This window comes from Carettochelys insculpta, chromosome 9 (assembly GCF_033958435.1).
Source record: "Carettochelys insculpta isolate YL-2023 chromosome 9, ASM3395843v1, whole genome shotgun sequence".
Classification (NCBI taxonomy): domain Eukaryota; kingdom Metazoa; phylum Chordata; order Testudines; family Carettochelyidae; genus Carettochelys; species Carettochelys insculpta.
The window spans coordinates 63,249,661-63,267,923 of NC_134145.1; the positions used below are offsets into that span (position 1 = coordinate 63,249,661).

Sequence of the window (18,263 nt, forward strand, 5' to 3'; positions counted from 1 at the left end):
TACTTCTGGTCACCTGTAATATAGCATTTCGGTTTTGGGGGTTGGAGCACTTATTGTAGTATGTAGAGTTGTAGCCTGAGGGTGTAAATAGTCTATTAAAAATATGGTTGCATTTTAAAGTTGTAGTCTTCATAGCAGTATAGTAGAAGGGAGGCCTATGGGGTGGGTGAGGAAATGGCATGATGATATTTCATTCACCTTTGTGACTGAATTGTGACACTTCAGGGTATTGCTGATCTGTCCCAAAGGGCAGCAAACTAATCTTTTTGTTGAATTGGACTCAGATAATCTAGTTCATAAAGCAGAGATCTTTGGTCTCATGTTTTTTGCTGGATTTTGATTAATTGGTTCTTAACCCCTTATTAGTGGAAAATGTTCTGGCTTTTGCTATTTATGTAGTGAGACAAGGAGTAAGTAACTTTCTGCTTTTGCTGCTCTAGCAGAGCTACAGAGAGCATGTGGCATGTCTGCCTGCAAAATGCCAGATTAAAACAGTGTAGTTACTCTTGTTGTTTCCCTCATGCCTCTCAAATTCCCTGAGAGCCTTGAATTCTACATCTGAATTAAACCAGGCAATCTTTAAAGTTCCATTTTAGGTATGTTTGAAGGGGCATAGTTAATTTTGAAAATCTAACCTAATAATGTTATATTTAATCTGTTCCAAATAACCTCCTGAGATTACTGAACTGCATGTTCTGTCTGAAACCCTGCAAAAGGATCTGAGCATTTTTTAAAGGTTTGTTTAGTTTTGAAAAATTACTGTAAATTTCAGTCTCATCCATTTTCAGTTCCATCCCGAGAACTTCAGAATGAACTAGCCTCAAAACTATGAAGACTATTTTCAGAGCAAGTAATTTTATAATTCCTGCTTGAACATGAGATGTAGATTTCAGGGGATTTACTGTGTGTAATCTTTAGTTCCCTTTTTTGTGTTTTGGAAACACTTTTTTTTGTTCTAAATCTGTAGTTTTACAAGAACATTGTAAATTTCAAGGAAAACAGTGAAAATTGTATGTTTTATCATCTTTTTGGCACACAGTTGCTGCACGCCATGGATTACAGAGTCTTGGAAAAGTTGCCGTTTCGCGGAGGATGCCTCCCCCTGCTAACCTACCTAGTCTCAAAGCAGAGAACAAAGGCAATGATCCTAATGTAAACATTGTGCCTAAAGATGGCACCGGATGGGCTTCTAAACAAGAACAACATGAGGAAGAAAAGTAAGTTACAACAGAAGTGTATCTTTCTCATTCCATATAACTTGTGAAAAATCTCGTCATACTACAGACACCTTAATAAAGGCAAGTGGGAAAATAAAAAGTTGGTGGATCTGTGATAACCTACAATGTCCAGATATTATCATAGAGAAAATAATGCCATATTAATTGTTGGCAGGGAGGCTTTCCATCACCTGAGACTGGTTGAAATTATTTCATTATTCTTACACTGGAGACAATACACCTACATATATTCTAAATTAAGGGCTATAACTTTTCCATTTCAGGCTTAGTCACACATTTAACTGTTGTGGCTGTGTTTTTTATCTATATTACAGTGGTTAGAGTTAAATACTCCTGGTGGAGAGACAATATGTGTTAATCAGGCCTCAGATCATTTAGGGATTCTCGCTAGGTTAAAACAAATCAAAGTATTGAAGACTCATCTAGGCAACTGCTACATAAGAAACATACAATCTCAGATAATTTATTGACCATAGATCTCCAGTGCTTTCATCCCTTAAAGGGAGGAGTATAAAAGAATGGGAGGGAGGGAGTGTAAGTACTTATATTACCTTTGGGCAGTATCATTGTGAGGTTTTTTGATGTGTGGCTAAACAGCAGCAGACGTTGGGCAAGACAGTTTTATGGCTTACATTTTCTTCAATAGAAATGTCTTGTAGAGTAAATTGTTAGTCTCAAGAATGTTACCTCTGTATCAGGATTTTAGGATGTAGCTTGACAGTAAGTAAACATGTTCGTACTGAGTGTACATTTGTTTTTAGATTAGGTCTTCAGTTCCTAGTTCTTCCAATGCCATAGTTGTCACAGGTCCAAATGAGTAGAATAAGTTAATACGTCCTACAAAATTGTTTGTTCTGTCTTGACAACAAATCTTTCCTTTATCCATGATGAATGAGTGTGTTTCTCTTAACTTCAGACAACCAGAAGTGCCGCCGACACAGCCAAAACCTGTAATTCCCACTCCTCCTGAAGCACCTCCTGTTGCCAAATCCTGGGCCAATACCAAGCAAGGTGGGCAAGGCGATGGTAAGTGAAGCTTAAAGTGGAGGAAACGCAGGCTGGCCCAGTGATCTGATAGTTGTGCTTGTCACTACTGTGTGGGAGATTTGGGCTTTTTATTCTTTTGGTCCTGTCTCTTGCTCTCTGGGCCAGCAGGGGCTGGGAGTGTTGTGGAGATAACTTCCTTGCCTGTAAGTGATGGAGTGCCTTGTCACTCAAGTGAATCCCTGAAGCCAGTTTAACAGCAATGTAGATTAACCAATTGTACAGGGAATTGTACAGCTCTTCTTTGCTGGGTTGTCAGGGAAAGATGGTGCCTGGGGTGCAAGTCCTTGAATGGGGAAGGAAGATAAATCCTTAGACTGTGGCAGGGATGTGGTTAACTCTTCTGACAGAATAACAATTGAACAATTGTACAGGGAATTGTACAGCTCTTCTTTGCTGGGTTGTCAGGGAAAGATGGTGCCTGGGGTGCAAGTCCTTGAATGGGGAAGGAAGATAAATCCTTAGACTGTGGCAGGGATGTGGTTAACTCTTCTGACAGAATAACAGACTTTCAGTCGCAGTGTTGTAGTGTTCTGTCTTTGTCCAAACCATCCTCATAGTGTCTGTTGATAGTGTTCCTTAAATTCCTTCCCTATAGCTCCATTGTGTCTCACTACGGTTTGTGAGCATAATGTGACAAATTAAGGAGGAAAGACTTCTAGCTCTGAAGAGCTTTGTGCAATGATCACTTTTAGCGTATCTTTAGATCTTGTGTAAGAGGTAAAGGAAAATGTGGCTGTCTCAGCACCATCTTTAAAGTCTCTTAACAGCTGAACTGCTTCCTAGCTGACTGCAATTATTTCAGGTTGATTTCACCTGCTTAGATTGTCAAGTTTATCACTAAGGAGACTCTTACTCTGCAGACAGAATTATTTGATCCAAACTTGATGGCTACATATCAGGCAGTATTTTGAAGATGTATATACATATCCTTCCTCCTCTCTCCCATTTACTGTGAGAGAACCTGGAAATGCTGCTTATATCTCATAGGAATAGCAGTACGAAGTGACTTTCCTCTCTTGCCACTTGGTGTTGGTAATAGGAAGTATCTTTTCAGTCACAACAGGACTTCTAGGAACCCCAATCTGCTTCCTCCCACTGCTGATAAAACTTAAAAAAAAACAAAAACCAAAAAACAAACCAAACCAAAACTATACTTTTGGTTACATATACTTAGGGCTTTTTAGATACTGAGTTAGTCATGGGGGAAAATGTTGGGGGCTTGGACTCTTTATACAAAGAAGAAGAGAATGCATAAAAGATTATATTCAGAAGTTGTTTGTCCTTGATTCTTTCAACAGCAGGGTGTTGTCTTGTCTTCCTTTGTTCTGAAAGGCTCCTGGGAGGACCAGAGAACTACAGCAGACTTCCTTTACCTTCAGCTGAAGGGGTAGAGATTTGGAAATATTAAAAGATCTGTCCTCCTAAATTTGTTATAGAAAAGTCTGAGGTGACAGCTTGGACATAAAGATGTAGACAGATTGACTAAAAGTCACTTCCTTTCTCAACCAACCTTCATGTCCTTGGCCTTTGCAATGTTAGTCCTACTAGATCTGCAGTTGTCCATAGAATTATATAAATAATTAAGAAAAGTGACAAATTTACAGTTTCTAAATTTTTGTTTTAGGTAAAAACTAAATATGGCTGTTTTACATATGCTAAAGAAGAAAGCGATGGCACAAACATTTTTTATCCCTCTTTGCAGTTTTAAGTTAGCCTGCGTGCTCAGTTTTGTTGAATTGTTGAGGAAGCTAGTCAGAAAGAAACTTCGTAAAAATTGCCATTCTGAAGGTTTAGTGTCACAGTATTAATTTTTGGTAGCTTGTCCTGTCTTAAAGTTAAGTTTTATTCTGATCATGTTTGTTCCTAACTCAACCACAGGCTATTTCTTAAGCATGCTGCTTTGTCTTAGTTTAAAGTAATGCAAGAGTAGTGTTTTGCATACTCCAGAAATAGCTAATGCAAGAAGCTGGCATTCAGTTTTGAAAAATTGCTTCTCCAGGTTGACATCACATCAGTTAACATTCTAGATAGCTCAAATGATCCATGTTTGCTGTTCTAGAAACATTGTATCCTCTTATCTTGATCCTTCTAACATGGAGGAACAATAAATTTGTTCAATGGATTTGGCTACTCCTGGTGCTCACTAGTTAATATGGAATTTCACAGAGGAATATTTTAAATATGTATGAAATACACAGCTCTTTTTATCTGAAAAGAAGTAAAACTTTATGGTTTGGCCGTGTTACCAGGTCCTGTTTTCTAAAGCGTGTTCTTTATTGAAACTTGTAACACAGTTTTGTTCTAATTGTTTAGGTCCAAGTGTACCAGTAAACAGTTACTTCCAGCAAGAGTTTCCCAGTCTGCCGGCAGCTGGGGATCAGGACAAGGCAAGCAAAGATAAAGATGTACCTGAAGAGCCCTATGGACCTGGGCCCAGTTTACGGCCACAAAGTAGGTATATCTTAAAAGTCTTCTGAAGATGAACGCTGAATTTTCATTTGATGTAGGGTTTTCTGGGGGATTTCTGAAGCCTGAGAGGGGATATAAAGTAGATGAAATATTGTCATTTAGAGATTCCCTCAACGGAAAATTGACAGATGCAGAGTGGCCTGATTTCTGTATTACATACGCTTGCAGATTTGTCTAAGCATGTTCTTCTAGATAACATTTGCATATGTCTGCCTCATTATGTTATCAGCTCTTTTGTTTACTGATTTTACTTTTCTTGGAATCTACAATCTTGTGTTAGCTTATATTTCAATATCTGTGTTTACCTTTTACTAAGAGATTAGGCCGGGGGGGATTTTTCACACCTTAGCTTCTGATCCAGCACTATCTCGCTATGTATAAGTAAGCTCTATTAATCTTTCCCTTACTCATAGGCTAGGGTTCACACCATAGGTTCCCAAACTATAGTCATTTGTTCACATTTGGTGCAAAAAATATTTTTTAGTCATGTTCTGCTTTCACTTTATTTCCAGCTGCTAAATATCATGACAATTAAAAATACCTCACTAATATTATTTACCATGAGATGGCTGGTTACACGATCACAAATGGAAGAAAGTGTGGTCTGCAAAATATTCTTTAAGATATAAGAATGTAGCGCAGACATGCTCTGACAGAAAAGGAAGGCAATGTCATCATTCACACAGGTGACAGCTACAATACAGAAAATGTTTCCCAAGAACATGTGACTGTGAAAAGGATGATGAATTTTAGGTGGAGAAGAAAAAAAAAGCAGCTATGTTTTCCAGCAAGGAACAGTGCTGCTGGAATCAAGTGTGGGTTCTCACTTCCAGACACCATCAGGAGCTCAAAGCACATGGGAAGTGGCTCATGCATCAGAGAAGGAGTGTATGAAAGGAAACTCCTGAATGTGCAACACGGCCCTGATTTGTTCAGGCCATATGTAGCACTCTGTAGCTGAGAGAGGTCCAGCTTGTTAACGAAGACTCACCACTTCATTAAGTGTTTGGGGTCTAGTCAACAGTCATATCCCAGTGGGGGAACCCTCAGTGCAGCTGGATGGCCAGCAGGAAGCCTGGAACCTTGATGGAGCTTAACTTCCCATGGGGAGTCAGTAACCCCAGAGGGCAGTAGGGGTCCTAGTGGAGAGTCCAGAGGGCAGCCTGGGAGCCAGGAGCCACGCCTTTTCAGTTACACAGCTTCCATAGAGCAGTGAAATTGACAAGAGAGCTAACATCTAGTAAAAGAAATGTGGTATCTACAGATACTACTGCAGGATCTTAACTTCAATATAAGCCCTTCTCTTCTCATGAAAGTCATGTTACTATTTCAGTATGGTAGCACGCTTTCATAGCAGGGCAAGGCTGTAGTGTGTACATTGATATAGTTAGATCAAAGCAAGGAGGACATAGTGTAAACCAGGCTTGAGGCAGGTAGAAGTCATTCCAGAAGAAAGTATTTGGGCTTTCAAGGGTTCTCCCCCTTCCCCTTAACATTCACTTTTCTATTTTTTCCTGCCTTTTTTCTATACACCAGCCACTGGTAGCTCTGGTTGAAGCAATAGATTGATCAGAGTCTAACCTGGTTTACCAGTGAAGAATAGAATAGCAAGGAGTGGGCGAAAGCAGGAAAATTGCCTTGCTGGTGTAATGTTCCAGTCTGTTTCTTCTGAGTAGTCATTATGGATTTTTTACTAAATTTCCATGTTTCTTTGAGGACAGCCCTTATAGCTAGAGCTTACTGTCCACCCATATTTTTCACAGATGGTGGTATCGGGTCTGGGATTTCTAGATACCTGGATTCTACCTAGGAAACTGAAGAGCCTCTTCCTACAGGGTTCTGCATTTCATGACTTTTGAGCTGTGCCACTCCATGCCTTTGCATTTTAAGCAGTCTAGCGTGCCACTTTGACAAACTCTCTTGAGGGACCTCTTAGACCTCAAGTTGCTACAGCAACATACTGAGGTCTTTGGGGAAAAAAAACATTTTATGTAGTATCAGCACAGGCATCCCTCCTAAGTCTTCCCATAAGCTGTGGAACATGGAACAGGCTAGCAGGTTTAAATTTAATCTTTGGAAGATTTAGGAGTTGAGCAACCTGGAAATGGGCTAAGGCAGAAGAATGGGAGCCAACAATATCTTCAGTGGCTGCCCATCTGTTGGAATGGTGGACTGTAAGGCAGGTTTGTCATTTGCACTGCTGTTGCTACATCACAGAAAACAATTGGGTAAGAAATCTTTTTAAATATTTTGTTACAAATCAGAACCTTATTTCAAGTTCTGCTTGTCTGTCTTCCCTATTGATTCCTTCCATGCAGATGTTGCTAGTTGGAGAGAAGGTGGAAGTAAGACACTCAATGCCCCAAATTCTCCAACTGATCAAGAAGTTAAGCCTCTTGGCCAGGAAGATGGTAATACAGCAGGATCAGTAGAACAAAATGATGTCCCCAAGGCAGCAGAGAAGAGGGATATGCGGGTAGCACAGCCACCTCAGCCCAAGCTGAATGGTCAGCAGCCACCTGCTGTCTCTTCTCAATACAAAGCAATGATGCCACCCTATGTAAGTAATTGCTGATCTTTTATAAGTAGTGGTGTGAACGGTTGAATCAGTAAGGTGCTAGCGTTAAATAGTTGAGCTGAAACAACTTGAGCCTTCTCTCGCACACTTAGCTTGGTTTCAGTTTTTCTTTGTCCAGAGGTGTTTGGACCTGTGTGGATTTTTCTTCCTCTTCTCTTCTGTTAAGGAGAGAGCTTGCATGCTGCCTTTTCCAAGACCACTTTCTGTTGCCATGTTTAAAGCAGCCCCAGCCTTCTGGCAGGAGGTTTCTTGGCTTGTAAAGTAGTCATTACAGACTGATCTTCCTTCTTATGACCTTCTTTCTTTCATGATATTCCTATCAGTAAACTAGAGAAATGTAACCTAGATGGGGCTATTAATGGGGCTGCTATCAGGTGGTGTGTAGCTAGTGGGATAACTCTTCAGAGAGTACTGATTAATGGTTCAATCATGTTGAAGGGGAATAATGTGGGGTTCCAGAGGAGTTAATTTTGGGGCCAGTTCTGTTCAATATCTACATCAATGATATAGAAAATGGCATAGCGAGTACATTTATCAAGTTTGCAGGTGGTACCAAGCTGGGTGGAGTTTCAAGTGCTTTGGAGGATAGGATCAAAATTCAAAGTGATTTGGACAAATTGGAGAAATGGTCTGAGGAAAACAGGATGAGGTTCAATAAGGGCAAATGCAAAGTAATCCACTTAGGAAGGAACAATCAGTTTCTCACGTTAAAAAATGGGAAATTACTGTCTAGGAAAGCGTACTGCAGATAGGGATCTAGGAGTTATAGTGGACCACAAGCTCAGCATAAGTCAATAGTGTGACACTGCAAAAAAAAAAACCAATCGTGATTCTGGGATGCAGTAAGAAGTGTTATGAGCGAGACATGGGAAGTAATTCTTCTGTTCTTCTCTGTGGTGGTTAGGCCTCGGTGAGAATAGTGTCCAGTTCTGGGCACCACATTTTAGGAAAGATGTGGAGAAGCTGGAAAGGGTTCAGAGAAGAGCACTAAAATGATTAAAGGTCTAGGAAGTATGGCCTGTGAGAAGATTGAAAGACTTGGGTTTGTTTGGAAAAGGGAAGGCTGAGAGGGGATATAATAGCAGCTTGCAAGTACTAAACGGGTGTTACAAGAATTCGCCTTAGCCTCTGATGATAGGACAAGAAGCAGTGGGCTTAAACAGTAGAAAGGGAAGTTTTAGTTAGACATTAGGAAAATGTCCTGCAGGTTAGTTAAGCACTGGAAGAAATTGCCTACAATGGTTGTAGAATTTCCATCACTGGAGGTATTCAAGAACTGGTTGGATAAATATTTAACAGGGATGTAGATATAGATGGTACATGGGCCTGTTGTAAGGGCAGGGGACTGGACTTGATAACCTTTTTAGGTTCCTTCCAGTTCTAGTATTCTGATTCCTATTAGAACACATCTGTCTGGTGGAAAGAGAATTTGGTGTGTAGCCACAGCTGGTATACCTTAATGCTTTGTAGGGAGTCCTGTCATTACTCCATCTGAATTTAGATTCAACATGTCATGCTAGGCATTTGCCTATTTTACATAAGGGGATTGTAATTTGTGAGCTCAGCCCACTAAGGAGAACAGTTTCATTGGGTTATAAAAAAGAATCTGTTTTGTAATGGCTTCTGTAACAATGACATTGGCAGTTCTAATGAACATATATTTTTAAATCAAATTTTTCTGTATCTAAAAGCCAGTTTGATGATTTTTGGATTCCTTTCCTAGATGTTTAATCAATATCCTAGAATGGCATATCCTGCAATGCAAGGTCCCAGCAGGTTTCCTCCTTCATCTGAGCCTAGCAGGTAATTTTCATAAATTCTAGAATTCTATGAGTAGTGACCGCTCTGTAAAACCACTGTATTATACACTTTGAATACTTATTCCGGCTCTTTTAACCCATCTCAAAAGAACATTGAAGATGATCAGGAGTTTAGAATGGTTTCTATACATGGAGAGACTGAAAAGATTTGGATTGTTTAGGTTAGAAAAGAGACAATGGGTTGGGGTGAGATATGAGAGAGATCTGTAAACTCATCAGTGGTGTGGGAAAAGTGAATAGAAAAGTAGCTCTTATTCTTTCCCACAATATATCTAATAACCAAGATGGTCAAGGATGCCACCGTAAACCACTGATTGCCAGAAGTGTTGTGGGGGAAATGGGATGAATCGTTTCAACTCACCAGTTGTGCACGCCCCTGGAATCTCTGATACTGGCCACTTTGGACACCATAAACTCTGATATTGGACCTTTGATCTGTCCCAATAGGGCAGCCCTTTGTTTTCTGTGATAATACCAGGGCTATGGATGCAATCTGTAACCTATATAACTTGTCATATATGAAAACTATGTGAACTCCATTCTTCCTTTGCAAGAGATTATGAAATAATTGAAAGAGTTTGAATCTAGAGTGTTTTTTCTGTGTTTATGAAACACCAACACAGTGTAATAATGCTTTGTGTGAGATACACACAGAAGAAGGGAGACTGTGGCCCTGTCACTGTATTTCCTCATTATACAACTAGTTGATTGAGAAGTATTCTTCCTTCGCTTTTCTTCGGTCACAAACAATACTGATTGCATAAGCAATAATTGTACAAAAATGGTATAAAATGTACTAAAAACATGACTAATATAAACTTTGTGCTTCTGTTATAATCAGGGAAAAGCAGTAGTGTATGCTTTAAAATAGCTTATTGCTTTAGTCTCCAACTAGAAATTAACCTTTTCGATAGTGGGTTTTAAAGATCTTTGTGGCCATCTTGCTATATAAACTGATTTTGTTCGCATTCTTTTGTTCTAGAGGTCCACGGGGAAGAGGGCCCTCTTGGTGCTCAGAACCTGTCGAGCGTCCGTCCATCCTTAGTGCCAGTGAACTCAAAGAACTAGATAAATTTGATAATCTGGATGCTGAAGCTGATGAAGGCTGGGCTGGTGAGGACATTGTTCCTATGAAGTGTTTTGCTCTTTGCACACTGAATACTTCTACTCTATTAATCTGAGTTTTTTTGTTCATACAATAGGAGCTCAGAGTGAAGTGGATTACACGGAGCAGTTGAACTTCAGTGATGATGATGAGCAAGGAAGTAATCAGAAAGATAAAAGGGAAAGCAGGTAATTTCACATTGTGAGCCTTGTGAACTACAATATGTAGAGTTTGTCTTCTAATGTTGGTGCTATAATTCTTTGGGAAAGTTCTGAAGACTGTTGGTACTGACAACTTAGTTTCTCAAATGATGAATTGATTTTTATGAAACTAATGCCAGGAAATCCCAGTCAGTATCAAGGACCTGTTTTGTGATATGCTGTATGTACACATAGTAAAAGAACAGTCCTAACCCTGTAGAACTTGTGTTCTAAAAAAATACTTTTAAGAGGTAGAAGAGAGGAATTATTACCAAGAGTGTACTCAAAATCAGCCCTCAGTTTTGTTTCTTGCTTTTTGTGCAGTGATGAACAGATGCCTTCAAAAGACTCTGAAGGTGCTGGTGGACAGAAAGAAGCAGAACAACGGTCTGGTAGTAAATCCTCTTCTCAGCCTGCTCCACAATCACCAGGAGCCAGAGGTCCCTATGGCAAAAGCACCCAGTTCGACCAGGTTTCTTACCTTTTCTTCCCTTTATCTCCTAGGCTATCTCCTGAGCCTTGAATATTTTCTGTAGAGTCTTCCACAATCATCCTCCCTAGATACTTGGAAAATCTGTGGTGATTTCCACTGAAACATATGCTTTACCAAAGTTACCACAGCATGCTAAGAAGTTGCTTTTATTTTCTGAGTTTCTTTATTGTAACTGTGATATCGTGACATTTTTCCAATGGAGACGGTCTGCTTTGTGTCCTCCAGAAATTGTCAGCTCTAACTAAAAAAGCAAGTGCATGTTTTCTTTTTCCAATATTTCAGGGGCAAATTTTGGTTTTCCCTGACTAGCCAATTCAAGCTTCTTTAAGGGATAGCTAAAGATTTGTTAAACTTTTTTTTTTTTGACAAATAGAAGAACTAACATTCCTTGAACCTATAGCAGCTTGCCACTAAATTGGCCCAATGGGAGAAAAGAACTTTTGCTCAACTTGCCTCGAAGTAGAATCCCCTTAGGCAACCTGTCTTAGGTGGGGGCACATCCTGTAGAAACTCAACACTTCAGGGCTTCTGACGGCACAGAGATCTGCAGATGCATAATGTAAATTTTATCCAGGCTGGAGAATGGACTCTTTCTTCTTATTTCCAGGGAAGTAAGTTCTGGTTCAGACCATTTCCTTAAAGTAAGCTCCTGCCTGCCAACCTCCTTTCACAAGTTACAGTGAACACACAGGAAAGCTGAAATGTGAATCAAATTAACCTGACTTAATCCTGGTTTTACTTATTTAATTTTCAAAAGGGTGAGACACTTAAAATCTTTCTGGAATTGTCACTTATCTGACTTACAGACAGCATATGGTATTTTTTCACTGACCAGTCCAAATTCTTGTACTTGAATATATGACTGGTACTTAGGCCTTGAATATAATGGTTAAATTGATTTTTTTTTTCCCCCCTTGTGTCTTTGTATCTAAACTTCGTAGAATGCAAGTGGTTCACTTTGATATAGTTAAATGTAATTAAAAACCATTCTCAATTTAGAGGTTCTGCAAGATGGACCATATGTTTCAACACTGTTTTCTTTTCCCCACAGGAGCGGGGTCTTACACCAGCACATTCATCTGTACATGATAGAGGCGGTCCTGCACTTCATCCAAAATCTGTCCTTCAACAGGTATGAGAAGACAGCAGTATCAAGTGCATAGCTGTTAGAGAATTTGAGGGGGAGAATGAACATAGTTGTCTCTGCCTGTGAAGGAAAAGATAATAGTATTTGTGCATTTTCTGTGATGATCAGTAAGAATGGACACCCATGGTCTACAGCAACATTTTGGCTTGCCTGGGCCACACTGAGTGAAGAGGAATTGTCTTGGGCTGCATATAAAATATATAATATAGTTAATGTATATAAATCACATAATAATGTTAAAAGTTTACGATCTTGTGGGGCCGCATTACTAGGTGTCCAGGGCCACGGGTTGGACACGCCTGCTGTAGAATGTATCATTTCTATTGTAGCTTCTGGGTGCCAATAATTGAAAATTGTTGCTAGACGCTCTTAGAAGTATAGTAGTAAGAGTCCCTGCCAGTTTTCCCTGTAAGCGATGTGCTTGTGTGGCTACTCAAGAGAGATATAAAAGCTGCCCAGCTAAGATTGTTTCTACTGATGGTGCATATTCATATGTGCCTCGGTGCACATGAAATAAATTATTTTTTGTGTGGATGGAAGAAATGCACATGTGGATGGAAAAGATTGGAGGGAACATTGATCCCTCCTACACAGATCCTAGTTTAAACAGGTGAGATGGAAGCTCAGGAAAAGAGGCAATCAGCAAATAGAGCAAACAGACTGGTGGCCTGCAGATTTTGTATGTTTCATAATAAAGTTTTACAGATGGGTGAGGAGGAATTAATTCATGGGGTGAAGCTTTATTTGGAGACTCTCTCAATGAAATAACGTGGGGAAGGAGAAGAGACTGAACGTAGGAGTGGAGTGCAGCTGAGGTGAAGATATTGAGAAAGGCGGCGTGAGGGGACAAGAGTAAACAATCAGCACAGGGAAGAGAATATCCAGAGTGTAAACTGTAGAATGCAGTCTGGCAGCATCAGTGTCTAAAAATCCCTGCTGAGGCTGCTTCAGTGTCTGCTCCTGCTGGCTTGAGTTCCTCTGGCTTTTGCTTTGAATTTTTCCCCAGTGGTGCTTCATGTATTTTACACGCTCCTAGAGGAGAGCTTAGGGGCAGCCTTTTACACAGTTTTGCATCTGGCTTTTTCTGAGGGAGAAGGGGTACCTCTGACTAGGCCGTCTCTTCTATCTCCCTTTCTTTCTATTCATATGTGTACACCATTTATTTTCAGCAGAAATAAGTTTCTCTGGGGATCCACAGCAAGTTGCAGTACAGTGCTTGCCTGAAATTCAGTTCCCTGCTCCCACTCCCTCCTCACCCCATGGTCCCAAATATTGGCATCCTAAGCCTACATTTCTTGTTCAAACTAAATGGTCATGTGTCATAATTTATGGTAGTGGATATCGGAATAAAAGAAATGCACCAGCCTAAACACACAAAACAATAATTCTTCAGTTGTCGACCCCAGAATATAACAACTTCTGAGGTTTTTGAGAGACTGACAGTGATAGAATTCTTTTTCCTGTCTTTCATCCATACCGTCTATGACCAGCTGCGAGGAGTAATAGAACAGCTCCACCTTCTTGCTGCAGGATTGGAGATTTGAGAATTCTCAAACCTTACTTTCCACTCTTCCTGGTCTCAGAGTAGCAGTCACAGCTGTCATGTGACCAGTGCTCTCTTTCAGAGTGCCCTAAAAGCCAGGAAACCAAGAGCACTGATGAATAGACCTGAATTTCATCAAGTAACTAGGCCCCTGTTTTATCCCACACAAACCTGCTAGCAACTCAGAGATAGAGTTCTGTGGTTTGAAAGTGCTAGCCAAATACAGATTACTACATGTTGTTAAATATAGCCAGGTGATTTGAGTACTAAAGGTTTCATTGATACATTCTCTACTGCATTACTGATCTTAATGTTACAGCACACACCTCCAGATCGCCAGGCAGGACCTGGAAGACAGATCCCCTTACCACCTAAGCAGGTTCCAGATGAAGATGAAATTTGGAAGCAGAGACGAAGGCAGCAAGCTGAAATTTCAGCAGCTGTGGAGCGAGCCCGTAAGCGGCGAGAGGAGGAGGAGCGAAGAATGGAAGAACAAAGAAAAGCAGCTTGTGCTGAGAAGTTAAAACGGTTAAATGAGAAATTTGGCTGTGTGACTAAACCACCCCGAGAAGACCCGCTGAAGGAGAGGGAGAGAGAAAGGGAGAGAGAGAGGGAGAAGGAGCGGGAACGTGAAAAACAAAAAGAGAGGGAACGAGAGAGAGAGAAGGAGAGGGAACGAGAAAAGGAGCGGGAAAGGGAGAGGGAAGAGCGGGAAAAGGAAAAAGAAAAAGAGAGGGAACTGGAGAAGGAAAGAGAAAAGGAAGAGAAAGCAAAGGAACAGGAGCTGCAGAGAGAGAAGGAAAAGGAAGAGAGAGAGAAAACAGAAGAGAAACCAGAGCCTGAGAACTCTGAGCCTCAAGAACCAGTGCTAGTGCCTGTAATAGTAGAAAAACAAGAGGAAAGTGAAAGCATCAGTAATAAGGAAGAAAAAGGTGGGTATGAATTGTTACAGGCTGTCCTTGATGTATAACCAAGGAACCACTGGGATTAACACAGTTTGGGATTTTTAATTTGTACAGTCATCTTAGATGAGTGGTCTCAAACTCATGGCCTGCAGGCTGTCTGTGGCCTGAGCAGTTCCCCAGTTCAGCTCACACATTGCTGCAGGCACGAGAGTCCCTGTGGTCCTGGATGAGCGTGTGTGTACCCTTCCCCCTAAGCCCTGCTGTGCCTCCATCTTGCCTCTTCCTGCCTCTACTTTGCCCTTTGTTCTTCCTCCCTCTCGCCTCCCCGTTCCACCTTCTCTCAAGCAGCTTTGGGCATTACCAGCCCCAGTTTGTCCAGGGCTCCACAGGCTAACCCAATTAGGGGGGAACATGCTGTCCTTAGGCCAAATAAGATGGCCTCTGCGGGGCCCCCAAAGTGGTTGTCCCAACCCATCCTATGGATGCATTGTGGATGTGCTAGAAGTAGTTAGAGCTCTACTGCATTGGTGGTGGTGGTAGGAGCTGTGGAGGGGCAGTGAGCAGATAGGAGGCGCCAGGAGATGAGGTGGGAGGCAAATGTGCAGCACCCTTTCCTCTCCCGAGCCCTGCCAGGCAGTTGCTTGCTGGCCTGCTAGGAGGATTTGAGGACTGGCACTGGCCCTGAGTTAACTGAGTTTGAGACACCTGTCTTAGATCATATGCAGCACACATTGCCATGGGTGCGTCACAACCCCAATTCGCTATTTGATTCAAGGCCCAGGCCCATGAGTTCTCTACAGGTTGGACCTTGCTGGTCCAGCACCCTCCAGACCTGACTGTTCCCAAATCGGGCAATTTGCCAGATCAGGGGAAGTCCCCTGCCACCAACCCTGGCGGCCCCTCCCACCCACTAGCTCTTCTTCCAGCCTGGCCTGTCCCCTCCTGCTTGCCAGCCCTGTCCAAGCTTGCTGGATAATGGGCTCCCCTGTGGTCCAGGAACATCCATCATCTGTCAGTACCAGTTTGTCCCTGTTTAGGGAGGTACAAATTGTACTTCATTAAGTAAATGGTAAAATTTTGAATCCCGCAATTTTTGCTGCATTCTGCAAAATCTAAGCTTTCTTCTTTCTAAAGAGGGAAAAATTCATCAATCTTGCTGAGATAACAGCCACCTGTTTTGGTGATGTTGCTATTCTGTTAATCCAGCCTCACAGAATGGTAAAGTCTCCCCCTGACTTCCTCCAAAAACGTTGCTGCAAGCAAACATTTGAACTTCATCCATTAAGTGTAAATTGTGAGCTTAAGCACCTAATTCTCTTGGTCTTATCCTCCTGCACCCTTAAGGGCTGAGGGTGTCCAGCAGTTTTTGCCATTTATCCATCTTCAGCAACTAAGTGGGACTACTTATATGCTAGCTCTTTCTAAGGTCAGACCCAGTTTCTATTTTTAAAAGTGTAAATTGTTGTAAATCAGCCTACTGATTGCACAGCCAAATAAGTCCGGCAGTTCAAGTCTTCAAGTCACACATAAGCATAAACTTGGCAGCATTGCATATCTTATGTCCATTTTACAACATAAACAGCAGTGCAGTTAACTATACAATTTACTTTGGTAAACAATAGAATATACTCCATTTGTGAGAATTAGTAGCTGTTGATTGTGGTCTCCAGTGACTAATTTTCATTTGATTCCTGTTACCTTTTTTGGTTTTCCATTTATGGAATTAGTCTGCCAGACCACTGAAATAATGAATTGATAAGTTGCCAGGGTGCTTTCATTTTAAAAAGGCATGTCTTTTTAAAGTTAGAGTAGGCTGACTGACTCATAAGCAGAATAATGTGAAAGTGAAGATAATTGTGTGACCTATAATAAATGTGGTAGGTGCAAACTAATTTGAAGTATTTTTATAGCAGAAGACCACCCAGTTTTTACCAGACAAGACAGTGGTCGGAATGAAAAAGAGAATGCACAGGTGGCTCATGAAAGTGAACCAGATACAGGTTCTCAGCCTCGACCTGCAGTTTCCTCTGGCTACTCTAAACAGTTTCAGAAGTCACTGCCACCAAGATTTCAGAGGCAACAGGTAAGCAACCAATTCATTAGCATCAGAGAATGAAGAACTTTTTTATTGCTGTGTAACAGAGTACAGGTCTGATCTTGGGACTCTTAACCCTCACACTGGAGGTGGAACTCGTCAAATGGTGCTACGTTTCATAAAGATACTAGAATGTTTGCAGTCTTGTATCTGTACTAGTTTTGCAGACAACTTTTAGACGAGGCAGTTTATATCTGCCTTTTTATGAAGGCAAGGTGTCCAACTGAGCCAAAAGTAAGAGCATTGTTAAAAATTAGCAGATTGTTGCTGTGTGTAAAATCATTGAATTTTTTAATTTACTTGCAGAATGTTGGAGTTGTGTAGTGTGATGTGATGTTAGTCACTATTTCCTAAAAGATTCAGGCATGCTGGTAGCTTTGAGAATTAAATCTATAAAATAACTTGTTTGAAAGATGCTCTGGCAAAATTCTGACGCATTCTAGATAATTGTGCCTTGTCTGTAAAGTAACTAATAACTGCAGTGCGATAGGTGCTTTTCTGTTGACAAGCGACTCCACCTCTAGTTTCCAAGGATTATTTGAATAGCAAGCAAGTCATATCTAATCTTATGAATAAACCTTTTTTTTTGAATGTTGTGTATCTGTGACAATATAGGAACAGATGAAACAGCAACAGTGGCAGCAGCAGCAGGGGGTACTTCCACAGTCTGCTCCATCACAACCTTCCAGTGGCCCTGTCCCTCCTCCCCAGCATAGACCCCTTTACCAGCCAATGCAACCACATCCTCAGCATTTAGCTTCTATGGGCTTTGATCCGCGGTGGCTTATGATGCAGCCTTACATGGACCCACGAATGATATCAGGAAGGCCTACGATGGATATGCCTCCTATGCATCCAGGTAAAACCCAGCCTATATTCTCAATTAAAAATCTTGCAGTATTTTTGAGCAGTGGAAGAGTCTTTCCCTAACCCGTTGATTGTCCATTGACTAGAAACCTCAAGTAGTACATAAATGCTGTCTTTTTGTGTGCATACCAGATCAGACAGTCTCATTAGAAAAATGGTACTCTGCTTGTGTCTTGCTGCATTGCCATACATGATCATAAAGTGAACCCACATTTTGGTGCTGTGTTACAAGGTTTGAAAAATTCTCTTGTCCAAGATGATTAGGAGCCTGTCCAGCGCAACTACCAGAATCTGAACGAGGGGGTCTTACCCACAAAAGCTTATTACCTAAAAAGTTGTTAGTCTTTAAGGTGCTACAGGACTACTTGCTTTTTTTTAACTGAATATCTTATTCATCATATAAAGGTCTACCAATCCCAGCGAATTGCACACATTACCCACCAGGTTAATGTATACTTCATATCTTACCTACATACATGCTTAAAGCCAGTTCTTATTAACTAAGATTTATTTTAAAAACAGAATCAAAAGATTATACATACAAATATAAACAGAGATCCTAAGTCAGTTTTGTAGTAGAGATTGTGAGCTTTAGAACTGTAAAGAGTTCATCAAGTTGGGGACCACTATCCAAATATCCAATAACAGGGTCTGGCAATTAGTCTTGCAGTTGACTCAAAATACTTCTCTTCTCTTCTTCCCCCACCCCCCCATTGAATCTTAAGCAGATCTGACATTAAAAGAATTAGGATCCAA

At 40.9% G+C, this 18,263-nt stretch overlaps 1 protein-coding gene across 8 annotated transcripts in view; it reads left to right on the forward strand.

Annotated features, from left to right (window-relative positions):
• PRRC2C (proline rich coiled-coil 2C) overlaps nt 1-18,263 on the forward strand; it is a 102,812-nt gene that overhangs the window by 21,619 nt on the left and 62,930 nt on the right. For 5 of the 8 annotated variants that reach the window (XM_075002583.1, XM_075002590.1, XM_075002585.1 and 2 more), the window contains exons 3-14: nt 1,040-1,217; nt 2,155-2,264; nt 4,599-4,736; nt 7,073-7,314; nt 9,056-9,135; nt 10,135-10,265; nt 10,355-10,445; nt 10,782-10,929; nt 12,002-12,082; nt 13,960-14,572; nt 16,456-16,628; nt 17,256-17,499. In XM_075002583.1, coding sequence (XP_074858684.1) covers nt 1,040-1,217; nt 2,155-2,264; nt 4,599-4,736; nt 7,073-7,314; nt 9,056-9,135; nt 10,135-10,265; nt 10,355-10,445; nt 10,782-10,929; nt 12,002-12,082; nt 13,960-14,572; nt 16,456-16,628; nt 17,256-17,499 — 2,229 coding nt within the window. The remainder of the gene's footprint in view (nt 1-1,039; nt 1,218-2,154; nt 2,265-4,598; nt 4,737-7,072; nt 7,315-9,055; nt 9,136-10,134; nt 10,266-10,354; nt 10,446-10,781; nt 10,930-12,001; nt 12,083-13,959; nt 14,573-16,455; nt 16,629-17,255; nt 17,500-18,263) is intronic. The other 3 variants (XM_075002584.1, XM_075002591.1, XM_075002587.1) reach the window with 2 other exon arrangements.